The sequence below is a fragment of the Heteronotia binoei genome, chromosome 17 (genome assembly GCF_032191835.1).
Source record: "Heteronotia binoei isolate CCM8104 ecotype False Entrance Well chromosome 17, APGP_CSIRO_Hbin_v1, whole genome shotgun sequence".
NCBI classification, from domain to species: domain Eukaryota; kingdom Metazoa; phylum Chordata; class Lepidosauria; order Squamata; family Gekkonidae; genus Heteronotia; species Heteronotia binoei.
This window is the reverse complement of record NC_083239.1, coordinates 1254104-1273748: the sequence shown is the minus strand read 5'-3', so window position 1 is coordinate 1273748 and position 19645 is coordinate 1254104. Positions and strand designations below refer to the sequence as shown.

Here is a 19645-nt window from a genome sequence, read left to right as displayed (position 1 = left end):
GACACACTGTATCCCATTCAGAAGCACAGAGCTGACATTACATTACATTAGGGGGAGGTATTTGTGAGTTTCCTGCATTGCGCAGGGGTTGGACTAGATGACCCTAGAGGTCCCTTCCAACTCTATGATTCTATACATCCTTCCCCATTCCAAACTGTAAAGTTTTCATTGCATAGATTTGGCATTTTCTGTTTACTTAAGAACATACTAGTCTGAATCATCGATATGGAATGTCCCCAACCCTGCCCTCCTCACATTCCACTACAAAATGTCCAGGAATTTCCCATCCTGGAGGCAGCAACCCTAGTCAAGGCTGGCCTCAACAAGTCCTCCCTTAAAAACCAAAACAGACTTGGAAAGGGCCCTGCCCCCTTTTCTGCCTTTTACTAATTGAAACTAGATGTGTGCAATTCTTTTAACCAGCATTTTTCGTTTGGGTTGATCAGTACCCCATTGTGTCTCCAGCTGCTCTCCATTTTATACTAGTCCCCATCTCGTGAAGTTTTAATCCCCACTCTGAATAACTACTCTGAATTTCCCCAAAAAACTCCAATTTTACATAAATTTTATTCATAGTATCTCCAATTAGTGGAGGTCTGAGAAGCTAACAAGGCTAAGATATTATTTTCTTGTCCAGATGAAATTTTGTTTCCACCCTGATTATCCAGATGTTGCTTCTCTTGAAGAGGGTCACTTAGGAGTCTCAACATCTCATATTTGTTCTTTGGAAGACTGCCATGCAATGAAGGATTAACACTTATGAAGTAACTATCCAGTCTTAATTGTTTAGGGAAAGGTAGCTCATAAATCAGGGTATTCCTTAATGTCTTACACCACCTGCATTTCTCTCTCTCTCTCTCTCTCTCTCTCTCTCTCTCGGCTTGACTTTGCGAACGAAGATTTAAGAAGGGTGCAGTAGTCCACATCTGCCACCAGCGAGCCTGCAGCAGACGTGGACTACTGCACCCTTCTTAAATCTTCGTTCGCGAAGTCAAGCCGAGAGAGAGAGAGAAATGCAGGTGGTGTAAGTGCTACTTAATGTTAACAACTAACAGCCAAGCACTCAAAGATAAGAGACTAGGGTGCAAAGAGACTGGAGTTTCCTTCATACCTGGAGTTCTTTAGTTGTTTCACTCTTTTGCCCTCCTTTCACTCTTTAGTCCCACAGCTGACTTATAACAAACAGTTAAGGAGTGTAGCTGCTATCACTCCTAATTTGCCTTGTTTTAAGGAAGCTCTGTTTGCTGCTTCTTGCACATAAAGCAGCAAGAGTCCAAATCTTGGAGTTCAAAGCAGCTGCAAATAGCAATGGCAATAATTCACTCCAAACACTCTGAAGCACTTCTTGTAGTCAAAGAAGAAGTCTGTAAACTGGATTTGAGCAGTTATTCACCACCATAGGAAACAAGAAAACTTATTGAAAGCAAAGCAAGAGGAGCGTAACATTGAGTGTCTGCTCAGGTTACTATCTTGCTGCTACTGGACACAAAAATAATGGGATTTTGAAAAAAAAATCCTGGATCTTAATACTGATACAGTATTTGGATCCGGATTTTTATGAGCTCTGATCACGACCTGAGTTCGATCCCTGGCAGAAGATGGGTTTTCTGGTAGCCGGCTCAAGGTTGACTCAGCCTTCCATCTTTCCAAGGTCAGTAAAATGAATAGCTTGCTGGGGGGGAAGTGTAGATGACCGGGGAAGGCAATGGCAAACCACCCCGTAAAAAGTCTGCCGTGAAAACATCGTGAAAGCAACCTCATTCCAGAGTCAGAAACGACTGGTGCTTGCACAGAGGACCGTTCCTCTAACTGAAACCTAGCCTATTCACTGAGTGAAGCTGTTGCTTAAAGCTATAGGGGTTCCTTTTATCATTTTTGCATTAAAAAAAACATTTTTTTTTTTAGTTTTCACATTTTTCTACAAACCTGGGGCCCCTTTCAGATTTGTGGAAAGATCTGTCTTGCTCGTTCACAGCTCCACTGACTGGATTTAAGTTTCCAAAGATTCCCAAACTTCACTATTAGAATATAAGATATGTGGGCTGGATCCAGACTAACTTTTATGGCAGACTGGAACTTTCCTCCTCCCCCACAGCATCTCATTGTTCTCTACAAAATCCTACTCCTGGAGGACAGGGGATCCTGAAGAATAATGGGGGAGGGGGGCTGCAGAGGTGAAGGGGAATTGGTAGGTATTGCATATTTAGTATGGATCCAAAAAAAGTCAGCCGTGTTCGAGTTCTCTATTTTAATGTTGGATGGAATCTGAACTGAATACTCCAGTTCAAACTTTGCTGCGGTTTAATGCTGGTATTGGAGGCTGATTATGCAAATGCTGATGTTTGGGACTAAAATTTTAACAGGCCATTCAGTTATTGTTTCTGCTGATGTACTTTCATTAGTCATGCTGATAATCTTCCTGGAGGGAGAAGTCAGTCATTCAGTCTTTTGACAGGAGCATGAAGATTGCTGTCTACCACTCCTTTCTGAATCATCCTCTGCCACTCTTGCACACCCCCTGAGTTGAGAGCCTTCTCATGGACTTGTATTTGAAGGATATGGAAAATGGTAATGATGGGCACAACCCAACCAAAATTCATCCCTTTGTAGTACCACTGTTTTCAGTAGGAAAGATTTGAGAATATTTCCAACTGAAATTAATGGGATTTGGGGAGGATCATACCAACGGTACATCATTCTTGGCCACAATTGAATGTAGAGTTATGCACATTTGAATCCACTGGTTGTGTTGAATTGTGGCCATTTGCCTTGACCCACATATGGAACCTGCTACAAACATGGCTGATGTGGCTGAAGGTACACAACTGCACACATGCCCAGTGCTTACGTGAGCTCCACTGAACTGGCTGGTATTTCTTTTGTAGATGCACACATGCATCCAAGGCCACTCTTTATTATGCATGACCACTTTCCTGAGATTGGCGCTGGATTGAGACCTTTGTTTCTAATTGGGATTAGTATTGACATTATAGTATTAATAAATACTTTGCTGGGGCCGGGGTTGAAACTTCAGTTTACACAGAGAAAATTCTTCAAAAGCATTTACTGCAAAGCATCTCTTTTTGTTTGTTTTCAAGAACAACAAAGATGCAAGCATGTTTTGTTCTTAAAAAAAAAACCGAACAGATTTAATCTAGGAATGTCAGTGTGCCTAATATTTATGTTTTGTGAATGATCTGATTTCAGAACACTGTTTTTGTTCCAGGAGAAGAGAACTGTGTATTTACTTAGTGCATGTAACAAGACACTGCAAAAAGTGTAACCTGTGCAAGAAGCAATGCTGCAAATTGCTAATGGGGTTCTGCTGCAAATTATTCTCTGCCTTGACAATCATGTATACATATCAGGATTTCTATCATAACAGTAATTTAAGGGATGATGAGAATGGTTTTCCTCCAATAAATTTAATTAAACCACCTGAACATGAGTCATTTTATTTTCAGATGTGCTGTTCAGGGGGGTGTCACTGGTTGACTAGGTTCTTGTTTGTGGATTAAACATCTGTCCCACTTTTCTGCCACTCAAAGTTCTCAAGTTCATGACATAATGCAAACAAGGGTAAGAAATACACAATATATGTCATATAATAAATGTATGTCATATAACAAACACGTGTCATAAAACATGGACACAGCATCTAACTCTAATTTGCATCTCTTAGTCACCTACACCTGCCAGAACAGAAACCTTTTGCTGACTACCCAAAAGTACCAATGGAGCAGCTCCAGGGAATTTCAGGAGGGAAGTCCCATGATAGGTAACCACCATAACAGAAGCTCTGTCGCTTATTAAGACCAGTTTTGCCTCTGATGGTTGTGATATTTCAAAGAAATAGCCCCATTGTCAACCTGAATATGTAGAAGCTTTTGCTCTATGCTTCTAATGAGATAGGGGTCCCCCGACCCCTTAAAGCTAAGAAAAAACAGAGCTTTTCCTCTGCTGAACTCAGCAAGGGCTGCAGAGGGAAACTGACTGGGGTTTTTTCTTGGCTTTAAGGGACCCCCCATGCATTATTAATAAAGGGGGCATGGCCAGTGACATCACTTCTGGTGATGTCACCGGAAACTGTGTCAACTTCATGCATAATTAATGAAGGGGCGTGTCCAGTGACATGACATCCGGTGACGTCACTGGAAACATTGGGGTCATGACCCCAATGACGTCACCCAATGGGCTCATTTAAGACCTTTTCCATATTTTCTGTTAAGGGGCTTACCTGAATTTTCTGTAAATATGCATCTATTTTATTTTTATCCACCTTTTGACCTTGAAATAGCTTAGCATAGCATTTAAAAAATTCCCTTTTAATTCCTGCTTGGTCAACTATTTCTTTACCTTCCAATACAATTTTAGTAACAAATTAGTAAGAATATCCTTACAATATTCATCAATTTTTGAAGTTTTGGTACTAACACTTCTGTGAGGACTTTATAAAATTTTGCTGTGAAGCCGTCTGGACCTGGTGCCTTTCCCGATTTCATTGAGTTTATTGCTGCTTCAACTTCAGTTTTTTCAATGGGGTTGCCATGGCGGCGGTGGGCGATCCGGCAGCAGTGGTTGCTCTGGCAGCAGTGGGCGCTTCTGCCCCTCTGGGCTGCATGCCTTCTTCATCTTCAGCCAGGTCGGCGATTTCTCGACGGGGGAAACAAGCTGCCCGCAGACCTGGCTAGCATCCCACCTTCGTCGCCAGTGTAATGTACTGAGTTCCGAGACGTTCCGAAGGCAACATGCTTTATCGCTTAGTACATCACAAAGACAACATGGACGGGTCTCCGATTATATACAATCCCCGGAACAACCCCCTTACCTGACCAGGTTCAATCCTGGCCAGTTAAACTTTGCGCCACAGGTCGTCATAGGCAGGTTGCCTTTCGTCCTTGTGTCTGGTGACCTGTGGTTTCCAGTACTCGCGCTGTGTTGTAATTACAGGGACTGAATTGCAAGACACAACACTCTTGCTATTCCATAGGTCAGAGGAGACAGCATTGCCATCATTTTGCCCTAATCCCAAACATGATAAGGAAAAGGAACCACACTGCCTAGATGACCATAGAGAGCGTAGTTTCTTTATAGGTAGGACTAGACGATACAGAACCACTGATGCTTTATTTGTTTCCTTCAGAAAATCTTCTCTGGGCAAGAAAATTTCAACATCTACACTGAGTAGATGGATACAGTGTGGTATTTTAGTGGCATACAAGGTCCAGGGAATAGAACCACCTCAGGGTGACTGCACATTCCTTGAGGGGGTACAGCTACTTCGGCAGCATATAGGGTTTTTTCTATCCCTAGAGATGATTTCTAGGGCAGCTATCTGGAAATCAGTACATTCTTTTACCAGGCACTACCAGGTTGACAAGTTAGCCTCAGCAGACGCAGAATTTGGTAGAAGGGTTTGGAAGCTCCTGGTCCCATCCTGGGGAATATTGCTTTGTTAAGTCCCAGTAGTCAGAGCTGCCCCACTATCAGGACGACTAGAGAATGGAAGATTTGTATTTACTTACTGTGAAGCTTCCTTCTTAGCGGTCCTGGAGGGGAGCAGTCCTCCCCACCCATGAGGGTCAGTGGCTTCCATAGTCTTGATCTGGAAAGGGTGAGGACACGCAGGGGAGGGAGTGTGTGGGGGGGGGGAGACCTGTGGGCCTGAGTTTGACACCTCTGTGGTAAGTCTTCCTTGAGGATGGAGGTTGTACCACCTGTGTTCCAGGAGGCAGTCATTATACTTGTGGTTTTTGGGGGGGGAGGTACTCCCCAAACCCTACTATGTTGTAGCACAGGAGTGTCAAATGTATGGCCCAACAGGCTCCAATCAGGCCTGCCAGCAAGTAGCCATTGTCTGCTTCCTTCTCCCTTTCCATTTCAGTTGTCATTTTTTCTTTCTCTCCTGTGAGGAGGCAGCCGAGCAAAACAGCCTCTCCTCGCTCTTTCCTTCCTCCCCCTCCCTCTTCCCAAAGAGAGGAGGAGCCTCAGCCAATGGAGGAGCTTGGCTCTGTAGCTCTGCTGTGTGATTAAGTTTGCCAGGCTCAATCAATCACACTGCAGAACTACTGAGCCAAGCCTCCCTTCTAGTGGCTGAGGCTCCTCCCCCTCCTTGTCTCCTGGGGAAGAAGGGAAAGGGAGAGAGATTCCTTTGTCCAGTTCCCCTGATCCCACTGGAGAGATACAAAGAAAGCAGTTTTAATACCAGCAAAGTTTTAGTCAGGGTATGAGTTTTTGCCTTGCTACTGAGAGACAGAGAAAGTGTGTATGTGTTTTGTTGGGCTTATTATGAGTGTAACTGAGTTTGCCTCCCGCTTTATTCATGCTGTCATGATCCAGTGCCAGGATTAGACGGAGGGTGTGTATCCAGACCAAGTTTACCCAGGGCATTTCCTTTGATTTTTCTTTCACATTTTCCTTTGATTTCATTTGAATGGGGATTTTGAACTTAGACTTCCCAGATAGTAGGCTGGTACACATCACTATACATGGCCGTCTTTTTGTTTCTACACTGCCTCATAGGAGCTGCAGTTATTTTTCTAGGGAAGACTTTAGTTTTTGAGATAAACACATAGCCCTCAGTCTGTGCCATGGTGCCTTCATATGTTCTTGACCAGCACATGAAGCAACTTATATATAAAAGCTCACAATGCCCAGCCATTTCATGTTTTCCTCTGGGTCTTAGGATCAAAACATTGACCATGATATTTCTGTAATGAATGCCAATAAATCAACAGTAGGTTTGCAACTTACAGATGCACACCTGAACAGCATACTCAAGATTGCTACAGCTCAGACATTGTCTCCTTTTTCATGCAGTAATTCAGAGCAAGAGGTGCCAGTTGTCAGAGACTGTTAAACAAAATATTGCAAGTGCGCTAATGTTTTAAGCGTGTCTTATTTTTAAAAAATCTTTAATTGTCTTTGTGCCCTTTATAAAGTTTATAGCTGTGCTACTGGCATTACATTTTATGACACATGGCCTGGCCCGACAAGGTATCATTGACATCAGATCTGGCCCTCATAATGAGTTTGACACTCCTGTGTAGAACTTTCAGCCAATCTCCAATCTTCCGTTCTTGGGCAAGATGTCTGAAGGGGTGGTTTTTTCTCATCTCCAGGGGCTCTTGGAAGAGGCTGATTTTTCTGGACTGTCTTCAATCTGGCTTCAGGCTGAAGTTTAGAACTGAGACTTGCTTTGGTCACTTTGGTTAATGCTCTCTACTGAGAACTAGAAAGCAAAAATGTTACCCTGCTAGTTTTGCTGAATCTACCTTCAATACTATTGGCCATAGTTTCCTACTGAGCTGCCTCTCAGCACTGGGACTGCTGGGGGGTGGTGGTGGTGGTAGTGTGTTATAGTAGTTTGAGTCCTATCTGGGGGAGCGGTCTCAGAGGGTGGTGCTGGGGGATTTGTGTTATGTCTCATTTCTGCTTACATATAGGGCTTTGTAGGGTCTGATCTTATCCCCTATGCTATTTAATAATTATTTAAAGCTGCTGAGACAAGAGCCCCGCGGCGCAGAGTGTTAAAGCTGCAGTACTGCAGTCCTAAGCCCTGCCCACGACCTGAGTTCGATCACCAGCAGAAGATGGGTTTTCAGGTAGCTGGCTCGAGGTTGACTCGGCCTTCCATCCTTCCGAGGTCGGTAAAATGAGTACCCAGCTTGCTGGGGGGGAAAGTGTAGATGACTGGGGTAGGCAATGGCAAACCACCCCGTAAAAAGTCTGCCTTGAAAACGTTGTGAAAGCAACATCACCCCAGAGTCGGAAACGACAGATGGTTGCACAGGGGACCTTTCCTTTCCTTTTTCCTAAAGCTGCTGAAAGAGGTCATCAGGAAATTTGGGCTGCTGTGTCACCAATATGCAGATGATATCCAGCTCTGCTTTTGTTTCCCATCTAATTCCCCATATTCAGTATCTTCTTATAATTCCAAGGAGGCTGTTGATGTTCTGAACTAGTGATTGGAGTCAATAATGGGCTGAAGATTGGAGGGTGAACAAACTAAAACTTAATTCTGATGAGATTGAGATTCCCGGGGTTAGTAGCAAGGCAAACCCAGGACTTGAGAGCTCTCTTATCTTGGATGGGGGTATAACAGCTTGAAAAGTCATGTTTGCAGCTTGGGAGTGCTACTCAACACAGCCATCACCTTTAAAAATCAGGTGACTGTAGTGATCCGGAGCTCTTTTGTCCAGCTTTGGCTGGTGCATCAGCTGCTTCCATCCCTTGGTCAGTCAGATCTACCCACAGTGCTCTATGACTTAGTTACATCTAGACTGGACTATTGCAATAGACTCTTATTGGGGCTACCCTTAAAGAGTGTTTGAAGGCTTCAGCTAGTGCAGGTGTCTATGGCTAGACTGCTGGTTGGAGCTAGCTATCAGAAACATGTGACCCTGAGATTACAGCAATCACACTGGCTACTAATCTACTCCCAAACCCAGTACAAAATATTAATTTTGATCTTTAAAGCCCTAAGTGACTTGGGACCAGGGTATCTTAAGGACTTCCTTAATTCCTGCCCGGGAATTAAGATAACTGAGAGAGGCCTTCCTAGCTATCCTGTCAATCAAAGAAGGTTGTTTGGTGGGTACACAAGAGAGGGCCTTTTCAGTGGTAGCCTCCCCAGGGAGGTGCACCTGGGCCCTTCACATCTTTAGGAGGCAGTTGAAGACAGCTCTGTTTATGACTGCATTGGGTTAGGTTTATTAGCAGTCCTGAATTGTGATTTTTAAATCTTGTTTTTTATGTATGTTATGTGTTTTATTTTGTTTTATCTATGTTGTAAAACACTTTAAGCTCTGTAAAGAAGAAAAAGGCTAATAAATGTTTTAAATGAATAATAAATACTAGTGTAACAACTGCCCTTTATTTTCCAGTTTGATTTTAAAAATCCTAACATCAAAAACAAACAAAAAAGGTGGCACCGCACTCTGGAATCCCCACTCTGCCACCAACACCTGCTAGGTGACCTTAGGCCAGTCACGTACTCTGACCTAACCTACCTCACAAGTTTGTTGTAAGAATAAAATGGAAGAGAATTATGTAACACTAGGAATAAGTCCCATTGTGGAAATAAATACAATTGGCTGTAGAAAGAGGCTCTGGGAGAGTGCCCTAGCTTTGGGCACTCAGGGTCAATTTGCTGTGACATCATAGCATGATGATGATCATACAGATGTTGAAGCTCAGCATTCCTTTTGTTTGCATTGTGTTGTTGCTCCTTTTTTCTGTCGTATTCGGCCTTGTGGTGTTTAGCATCTGCGTGTGCTTGTGGCATGATTGATTTTTTTTTTTTTGGCCTGGCATGGTTGTTTTATTGTAAATCATAGAGTATGCACCTCAAGGTAGACGTTTTCTGTAGGGGAACTAATCTGACTTCAGCTTTCTATTTCTTTCCACCTCCCTGCAGGTTCTACCTAGGAAAAGTGCAATCCTTCTCCAAAGTGGAGACGAAATCAGGAGGGAACCAACCTCAGCAGGGTTGAAACAGATTTCACCCTGTGAAGTAGCCATTTTTTTCCAAGGGAACTGATTTCTGCAATCTGGAGAGCAGTTGAAATTCTGAGTGATCTCCAGCCCTCCACTGGAGATTGGCAACAATGGTTCCTCAGGAGGAAATGGCTGGTTTGCAGGGTGGAGTCTATGGCATTTCACCTATCTGAGATCCCACCCCTCCTCAACCCCCACCCTCTCCAGGAATTTCCCAACCTGGAGTTAGCAACCCCATCTCCTTTCCAGCCAGCCATTAACCTACCTTTATCTGCCCCTCTGACTTCAGCTTTCCGTCTCCTACCCTCTCCCATCTCCTAGCCTTTCTCCACAGTGGGGGACCAAAATAGCTTATATCAGTGTCCTCTCCCCCTTTTGACCTGCACAACAACCCTGTGAAGTAGATCAGGCTGAAAATCTGTGACTGGTCCAAAATCACCCAGTCAATGGATCTGGGACAGCCAGGTTTAATATCCCCCTTTGTCCCTTGAAGTTTACTTGGGAGCCTTGGACCAGTCACTCAATTTTGGCCTAACCTAACCTCACAAATCTTTGTGAGGATAAATGGGAGAACTGTCCTTGGAAGGAGGGAGGCATAAAAATGTAGTAAATGAGATCTCATTTTTAGTATAGATAGATTTGCCATTAAAATTTTCGATGCGCCAAGCAACGATCAGCTGTTTCTTAAGGTCTCCAGAGAGGAAAATTTCAGTGAGACTATTGACCCACCTGCAACCCAAACTTTCCTCAGAAAACCTCATCATGTTATGCTTTTGACAGAATGTGGTACGGTATTTTATCCACTCCAGTTTTGGGCTGGCAGAAGAGAAACAGATCCAAACACAGAATCCCCTCGGCCTGTGCTACACAGCCTGATTTGCACATACAAGAAGTAAGGTTGCCAATCCACAGTTGGGGGCAGAGGATCCTCTGGTTTAGAGGCCCTCTCCTCACTTCAGGGTTATCAGAAAGCAGAGTGGGGGAGGAAATGTCCGCTGGACACTCCATAGGGTATAATGGAGATTCCATCTGGCTCGGGGGCTGTTGACGTTGAGGCACCGGATTTTCAGCATAGCATCTGGTACCTCTCATCAAAACAAACAAACAAAAAACACCGCAAGTTTCAAAATGAGTAGACCAAGGGGTCCACTTCTATGAGCCCCAGAGAAGGTGTCCGCTTCCTCCATTGTCTCCAATAGAGGGAAGGCTTTTAAAAGGAATGTGGCCCCCTTAAATGTGATGGCCAGAACTCCCTTTGGAGTTCAGTTGTGCTTGTCACAATTCCTGACTCCACCCCCAAAGTCCTCAGATCTATTTCCTGAGTTGGACTTGGCAACTCTATCAAGAGAATGAGGTGGTAGAAGGGACAACAGGCAGCAGACCATGTTGGGATACTCAACCTTGTAGGTTTGCAGGAACAAATAAAATAGGAGTCCAGTGGTATTTTAAGGGCTATCATAAATATTTGCATTGGTCTTCTGGATGTACCCTGTTGATGCATCAGCATAAGCGAGCTGTCACCTCACCAAAGTTTGTGGTGGAACAAATAACACTGGATTCCATTTACAATTTGGAATAGCTCTCCTTACTAAAAACTCCCTGCACACAGAAAGTAGGCACAGCAAACAAAGATAAATGGTGAAAACGTTTTCCCTTCTGTGCTGGCTTTCTACGGGCCTTTTTTTTCACTCTAGGGAGCATTCAGAAGGATTCCAATGGCTCTTTATGCTGCAGCCTTCAGTGTGCATAAAGCAGGCCTTAACACAATTAAAATGAGCCCCATGGTGTAGAGTGGTAAAGCTGCGGTACTGCAGTCGGAGCCCTCTGCTCACGACCTGACCCCAGCAAAAGCTGGTTCAGGTAGCCCGCTCCAGGATGGCTCAGCCTTCCATCCTTCTGAGGTCGGTAAAATGAGTACCCTGCTTGCTGGGGGGAAAGTGTAACTAACCTGTTACATTTATTTGAGGAGGTGAACAAACATGTGGACAAAGGAGACCCAATAGATGTTGTTTACCTTGACTTCCAGAAAGCTTTTGATAAAGTTCCTCATCAAAGTCTCCTTAGTAAGCTCGAGAGTCGTGGAGTAAAAGAACAGGTCCTCTTGTAGATCAAAAACTGACTGAGTAATAGGAAGCAGAGAGTGAGTATAAATGGGCAGTCTTCGCAGTGGAGGACGGTAAGCAGTGGGGTGCCACAGGGCCCAGGACTGGGTCCCATGCTGTTTAACTTGTTCATAAATGATTCGGAGTTGGGAGTAAGCAGTGAAGTGGCCAAGTTTGCAGATGACACTAAATTGTTCAAGGTGGTGAGAACCTGAGAGGATTGTGAGGAACTCCAAAGGGATCTGTTGAGGCTGGGTGAGTGGGCGTCGACGTGGCAGATGCGGTTCAATGTGGCCAAGTGCAAAGTAATGCACAATGGGGCCAAGAATCCCAGCTACAAATACAAGCTGATGGGGTGTGAACTGGCAGAGACTGACCAAGAGAGAGATCTTGGGGTCGTGGTAGATAACTCAATGAAAATGTCACGACAGTGTGCGTTGCAATAAAAAAGGCCAACACCATGCTGGGAATTATTAGGAAGGGAATTGAAAACAAATCAGTCAGTATCATAATGCCCCTGTATAAATCAATGGTGCGGTCTCATTTGGAATACTGTGTGCAATTCTGGTCACCGCATCTCAAAAAGGATATTATAGCATTGGAAAAAGTCCAGAAAAGGGCAACTAGAATGATTAAAAGTTTGGAACACTTTCCCTACGAAGAAAAGTTAAAACGCTTGGGGCTCTGTAGCTTGGAGAAACGTTGACTGCGGGGTGACATGATAGAGGTTTACAAGATAATGCATGGGATGGAGAAAGTAGAGAAAGAAGTACTTTTCTCCCTTTCTCACAATACAAGAACTTGTGGGCATTTGATGAAATTGCTGAGCAGTCAATTAGAGCTGATAAAAGGAAGTACTTCTTCACCTAAAGGGTGATTAACATGTGGAATTCACTGCCACAGGAGGTGGTGGCGGCCACAAGCATAGCCACCTTCAAGAGGGGGTTAGATAAAAATATGGAGCAGAGGTCCATCAGTGGCTATTAGCCACAGTGTGTATGTGTGTGTGTGTATATATTTGGCCACTGTGTGACACAGAGTGTTGAACTGGATGGGCCATTGGCCTGATCCAACGGGGCCTCTCTTATGTTCTGAAGTGTAGCTGACTGGGGAAAGGCAATATCAAACCACCCCGTTAAAAAGTCTGCCGTGAAAGCAATGTCATCCCATAGTGAAAACGACTGGTGCTTGCACAGGGGGGCTACCTTTTCCATACAATTAAAACAAAAGCCCTGCGGCCCCCCTCAAAGTCTTTTAACATAATTTATGTCCAACCACGTGTATTTGCACGGACATTTGTGCAAGAGCCACTTCCAGCCGCCTGCAGCCTGCTTTCAAGCATTGGCCGCTAGAGGCCGCCACTCGCAGCGGTGGAGTTTTTCCCCAGGGTCGCGGTCGCGGGAAGCACTTCCGGTTCTGAGCGGAACCCAGGAGGAATGACAGGATCAAAGGGGGCCGAAACCGCATAGATTGCAAGCACCGCCTCTTCCTTTGCACACTCCGGCGGCGCGCGGCTAACGGGAAGTTGCCTCGTTCCCTTTTCCCAGCTCTCCATTTCCGCCCTTTCCCTTCAACCGGACGACGGAAGTGACGTTCCAGGGTTACCCTTAATAGCCACGACGGAGGCGGGTGCTGCGGGCGCATGCGCACTTGGGAGGACGTGGAGGTAGGCTTCCTTCCCGCCTCTTGGGCAGCAGGGGGCGGGGCTAGGATTAGAATTTTGGCGGGCGTTTTGGGGGCGAGGGAGGCGGGCTGCTGCCATGGAAACAGAACCAGCGAGGGCCGGGCGAGGAGCAGCGCGTTTTCTCCAGCAGAACTGACCCATGTGGGAGATTTGCAGCGTCCACCTGAAGGTTGGCACTTCTGCTAATCAGGGCGGGGCGGCCGCAGCGGGCTCCTGAATGTCTCTTCCGGGTAGGAAACTGGGGTTGCCAATCCCCAGGTGGGGGCAGGGGATCCCCCGGTTTGGAGGCCCTCCCCCCCCCCCGGCTTCAGGGTTGTCAGAAAGTGGGGGGGAGGGGAGGGGAGGGGAGGGGAGTGTCTGCTGGGAACTCTGTTATTCCCTAGGGAGATTTATTCCCATAGAAAATCATGGAGAATTGATTTGTGGGTATCTGGGGCTCTGGGGGGGCTCTGTTTTGGGGTAGAGGCACCAAATTTTCAGAATAACATCTAGTGCCTCTCCCCAAAATGCCCCCCAAGTTTCAAAAAGATCGGACCAGGGGGTCCAATTCTATGAGCCCCCAAAGAAGGTGCCCCTATTCTTCATTATTTCCTATGGAAGGAAGGCATTGGAAAGGTGTGCTGTCCCTTTAAATGTGATGGCCAGCACTCCCTTTGGAGTTCAATGATGCTGGTCACAGCCTTGATCTTGGCTCCACCCCTAATGTCTCCTGGCTCCACCCCCAAAGTCTCCTGGCTCCACCCCCAAAGTCCCCAGATATTTCTTGTATGGGACTTCGCAACCCCACTCATTATGCTCTCTGGAAAGGGAGAGGGAGTAGGACACGCAGGAATATCCTAGTCTGCTGGGAACTCTGTTATTCTCTATGGAGATTTATTCCCATAGAAAATCATGGAAAATTGATCTGCAGGTATCTGGGGCTCAGGGGGGGCTCTATTTTGCGGTAGACGCACCAAATTTTCAGCATGGCATTCAGGGCCTCTCCCCAAAATGCCCCCCAAGTTTCAAAAAGATCGGACCAGGGGGTCCAATTCTATGAGCCCCAAAAGAAGGTGCCCCTATCCTTCATTATTTCCTATGGAAGGAAGGCATTGAAAAGGTGTGCCGTCCCTTTAAATGTGAGGGCCAGAACTCCCTTTGGAGTTCAATGATGCTTGTCACAGCCTTGATCTTGGCTCCACCCCTAATGTCTCCTGGCTCCACCCCCAAAGTCCCCAGATATTTCTTGAACGGGACTTGGCAACCCTAGAGCCCCAAAAGAATGAAAGGCATTGAAAAGGTGTGCTGTCCTTTTAAATGTGATGGCCAAAACTCCCTTGGAGTTCAATTATGCTTGTCACAGCCTTGATCTCGGCTCCGCCCCAAAGTCTCCTGGCTCCACCCCCAAAGTCTCTTGGCTCCACCCCCAAAGTCCCCAGATATTTATTGAATTGGACTTGGCAACCCTATGGGGAAATGAGGAAAGCCCCGATGCATAGCTGTGGCATGGGTCCCAACTAGCAGCGACAGGAGAGGTGACCGATTTCCCCTTCTGAGGCCAGTTCCAAGTAAAGCTACTTGGGCATGGCTGTAAATGGCATCATATTGCCATGCCCATTTGAAATGTAAACGGAGCGACCTTTTAACAAAAATTGCTCCCCTTCTTTCTTCCATGCATGCATCTGCATGAAGACTCCTGCGGAGGTTCAGAAGTCCTCGTATAGCTGTTCTCCCAGTTGCCTGCTCTCTGCATCTCCCCTCTCTTAATGGAGGGGATCTGAATAGGTTTGAAAATGGGCTGTTTTTTGTTTTGTTTTTTTAAAAAGCTCATCAGTCTGGTCAAATACTGGGGGGATACATATTCATTTAATACAATTGTATGAAAGAGGTAGTATTTAAAAATACTGCAAAAAGAAATTCATTTCTAATGTGAAGTTGGTTTAATGTTTTACAATGATCAAATATAAATGAATGGGAACAATATACAAGACACTGAAATAGTAAGAATAGCCCAAATCATTGTAAAGTTAATTTAATATGCAATTTAACCTAAGAAAACGTGCTGCAGTTGCAAAATGCAATCACATACAAAGCCCTTCATAGCCTTGCACTTATTTGTGGGACCGCCTCTCTCCCTGTGCTCTGCCACAACTTCACTCAAGTCAGCGGGGGCTTCTGCGGGTGCCAGCCTGCAAATGGGCACAGTCAACTGCTGTGCATGTGCTTTCTCTGTTGTGGCTCCCACCTCACGGAGTGGTCTGCCTGAGGAAGTCAGGAAAGCTTTCCGCAAACTATGAAAAACTGAACAATTCAAGAGGGCATTTTTGTCCAGGTGCACTGTACAGAATGGTTTTATAGTCTTGCTTGGGTAGATGATTAGGGGCCATGGTCTATACTGCTGTGTGAATCTTATTGTTAAGAATGATCCTATTTATGTTAATGTTTGTGTCACTTAACATGTCATGTGAATACTTAAGCTGTACTTCAGTTCCTTTTGCTAGTTCAGAACTTTTAAAATCCTAATACATTGGTTATTTAGTGTCCCATTTTGCTGATTGTACTGTCTTCATTATGTGCAGTCCTCCTTCAGTCCCTGTGAGAAAGAGGACTATAAATGTAAATAAGTAAAATACATGAATCGAGTTTTACAGTACATTCATAGTTTATTTATTTCAGTCGTACCTCACCTTTCTGCCCCATGGGAATCCAAAGTCGCATCTTTCTTCTCTCCTCTATTTTATCTTCACAACAACCCTCTGAAATAGATTCTGCTGAGAATGATGGAGACTGGCTTGGGTGATATTTTCACTTCCAGTCAACTTTATGATGTTCTGCACAAGTCAAGGCTTTTCCTTACTGTGTCTCATATTTTTCTTGTTCCATTTTCTAGCAAACAGTCGTTTCTCTTGAGAAGTCTTAGTTGGTGTTGTGAGAATATGGATGGGTTTAATTGGTGCTGTGAGAATATGGATGGTGAGTTTTGAATAGTCTGGATTTTTTTTACAAGCATATATCCATTATACTTCTGTCTGTTCATTGGTGGGACTCTCCATCATCTGCTGTCCACATTACCGATCAGACACATATCCCCACTGAGCTTCAGAAACTCAGTGCTTCAAATATTCTCAGATCTTTTACTGCTGTCAAACCTTTTTCGTGTGCATGTCTGATGCCTCTGTCCACTTCCCTCCCCTCAGAGGTAAGGAAACATCGTGATAGCACGTCACCCCATGGGTCGGTAACAACTCGCTGCTTGCACAGGGGATTACCTTTACCATTTTAATTGACCACTGGTTAGCCTCCAAGAGGTGTATAAAAGTACAAAAACATCCTTAAAATCAATAAACATTCTAAAACAAAAGTGAAATTGATATTTGGTTTTTATGGGAAGAAGTTATTACTTACGATTGGACACACCTAAAGCATATGTTTAATGTACACATCTTGTGAGTTACAAAGTCAGCGGTTAGGAACATTACTCAGTCCTTTGCTAAAGAGTTGCTGTGGTGTCTAATACATCATAAGCATAACCTTTTTCTGAACGAGTCACAACTTAAGATCCATAAAGAGAGAAAGTATAAATTTCGTTGTCATATCCCCTCGCTTTGGCAAAATTCAGCTCCTTATTCCATTCATTACTGAGACTATATCATATTTATTAATCCACATCAAATATTTATAAGCAAATATTGTAGGTTTTGTTTTCTTTCTTGATTCAGTTAGAGCTTCCAGAAGCAAAGGGAGACTCTGAGACACTTAATGTTGTAGGACTATATTTAGATACCAGCCGATGTTGCAGTTGTAAATATTGCCATTTAATGCAAGTTGACAAGTCATATCTAGACCTCAGTTGAGAAAATGACAAAAATGTGCATAATTTTAAATTCCAAAAAAAGTGCATAATTTTAAATTTCAAAGACTGATGTACAAAGCCATGAATGTTATTATTTTAATGATAAAAGCCAAAGGACCTATCAGGTCCTTTCTTTCCCCTATGTACTGTTTTATCAGCATCTTCACTCCTCAGTGTTCTTTTTTCAAATTTCTAAAGCCTGTTTTGTAAGGAGAGTGTCCCAATTCATTTTGATTACCCTTTTCTGCACCTTTTCCCCCCACTATACTATCCTTTCTCAAATGTAGTGACCAGAATTGTACACACTGGCCATGACAATGTTGATGTCTTTCAAGTTTTGAAAAAATTGGTCTTGCTTCCTCTACGAAGTGGGCATTCGACGCTTGGAGAAACGTCGACTGCGGGGTGACATGATAGAGGTTTACAAGATAATGCATGGAATGGAGAAAGTAGAGAAAGAAGTACTTTTCTCCCTTTCTCACAATACAAGAACTCGTGGGCATTCGATGAAATTGCTGAGCAGACAGGTTAAAACGGATAAAAGGAAGTACTTCTTCACCCAAAGGGTGATTAACATGTGGAATTCACTGCCACAGGAGGTGGTGGCGGCCACAAGTATAGCCACCTTCAAGAGGGGTTTAGATAAAAATATGGAGCAGAGGTCCATCAGTGGCTATTAGACACAGTGTATGTGTGTATATAACATTTTTTGCCACTGTGTGACACAGAGTGTTGGACTTGATGGGCCGTTGGCCTGATCCAACATGGCTTCTCTTATGTTCTTATGAAGTTGTGTAAAAATCCAGTCAGCAAGGGTTCTGCTTTATGAAGGACTTTGCCAGAGACATGTAGATAGCCTAGTGAGCTTGTGCTAACCTTGGCAGTGGTGTGCACTTTTTGTCCCTCAGCTGGTTTACAAAGGTTGGCTTGGGAGCTGGGAAGCAAGTGGTACTACTTCTGAATACATTTGAATTGAAAGCAAATCAGCCAGTATCATAATGCCCCTGTATAAATCGATGGTGCGGTCTCATTTGGAGTACTGTGTGCAGTTCTGGTCGCCGCACCTCAAAAAGGATATTATAGCATTGGAGAAAGTTCAGAAAAGGGCAACTAGAATGATTAAAGGGCTGGAACACCTTCCTTATGAAGAAAGGTTGAAACGCTTAGGGCTCTTTAGCTTGGAGAAACGTCGACTTGAGGGGTGACATGATAGAGGTTTACAAGATAATGCATGGGATGGAGAAAGTAGAGAAAGAAGTACTTTTCTCCCTTTCTCACAATACAAGAACTCGTGGGCATTCGATGAAATTGCTGAGCAGACAGGTTAAAACGGATAAAAGGAAGTACTTCTTCACCCAAAGGGTGATTAACATGTGGAATTCACTGCCACAGGAGGTGGTGGCGGCCACAAGCATAGCCAGCTTCAAGAGGGGGTTAGATAATTTAAAGGCTATCCTTAGATTGAGGCTTGTGTAACTTAAATTGCATTTCAGATTTATTTGTGCTGTCTGGTTATTTGTTAAGCTTGATTTTTTTTTTTTTGTATTTATATCATTCCAGCGGATGATAATTTAGACTTGCTGGCTTCCTTATTAGACGAGAATGAGGTAGCTGCCGAGCAAGATCCTGAAGAGAACAACCTTGGTAAGGCTGAAGCTGGAAGCCCCAACAAGTGCAATGAACTCTTTGAATCTGATGCTTCATACATTGAGGAGCCGGATGCTGGTAAGGGAGCATCTGGTAACTGCCAGGAAAACGGGGCAACGTTGTTAGGACATGTTGGTGACCTCTCGGGAGAGGAGAAGAAAACTGTGCCAGGCGTGCCTCAGTCTCTACCAAAGGGGAAGACCATTGGAGATCTGCAAGGTTTTTCTCTCTTTTTTTTTTTAAACTTTAAATTGTTAAACTGTAACAGCATCAAAGATACACCTATCAAATAAGCATACTGAATAAGTACATTACATACCAAATAAGTATATTGTCAAAAGATTTACCCATTACCTACTGTCCAGATGAGTATTACAAGAATAGCAACATCGACCAATCCTAATTCTATTTCTAACTATTCTGTTGCCGAATTCATAAGGTTACTTAAAGGGTTTTTTCCCTTTACAACTCTGATCACCATGTCAACGTTGAGGCATCACCATGTCAGAGGATTCAAATACCAAAAGCCCTCTGGCACCTAAAAGAAAAGGCCTGCCAATGTTTCTGTGCAACTCTGAAAAATGTGCCAATAAGTGCGCCGTTCACAGCAACTGCAATAGGTTTTTGCAGCTATGAATGGTCACTTTGCTTATTGGTACGTTTCAGGACTTTTAATCTAATGTTTGCAGTTATTTCAGAAGGATTCAATAGTGCAGCCACTTCCTTAAAACAAGACAGTGGATTGTCTCATGACAAAGGCTTTCTCAGTCTTTCACAAACCTCCAAGGACAGTAGTTCTACCATTGCCTTATATACTTATTCTCGCCTTGGAAATAATTGCTACAGGGCATGCTACAAGCCCAACGAATGGGTCTTTTAAAA

At 44.1% G+C, this 19645-nt stretch overlaps 1 protein-coding gene across 1 annotated transcript in view; it reads left to right on the top strand.

Moving 5' to 3' along the window:
* The first annotated feature begins 13314 nt into the window (after nucleotides 1–13314).
* MCM10 (minichromosome maintenance 10 replication initiation factor) overlaps nucleotides 13315–19645 on the top strand; it is a 39222-nt gene continuing 32891 nt past the window's right edge. The window contains exons 1-3 of the mRNA XM_060258530.1: nucleotides 13315–13453; nucleotides 16154–16236; nucleotides 18677–18982. Coding sequence (XP_060114513.1) covers nucleotides 16200–16236; nucleotides 18677–18982 — 343 coding nt within the window. The 5' untranslated portion in view covers nucleotides 13315–13453; nucleotides 16154–16199. The remainder of the gene's footprint in view (nucleotides 13454–16153; nucleotides 16237–18676; nucleotides 18983–19645) is intronic.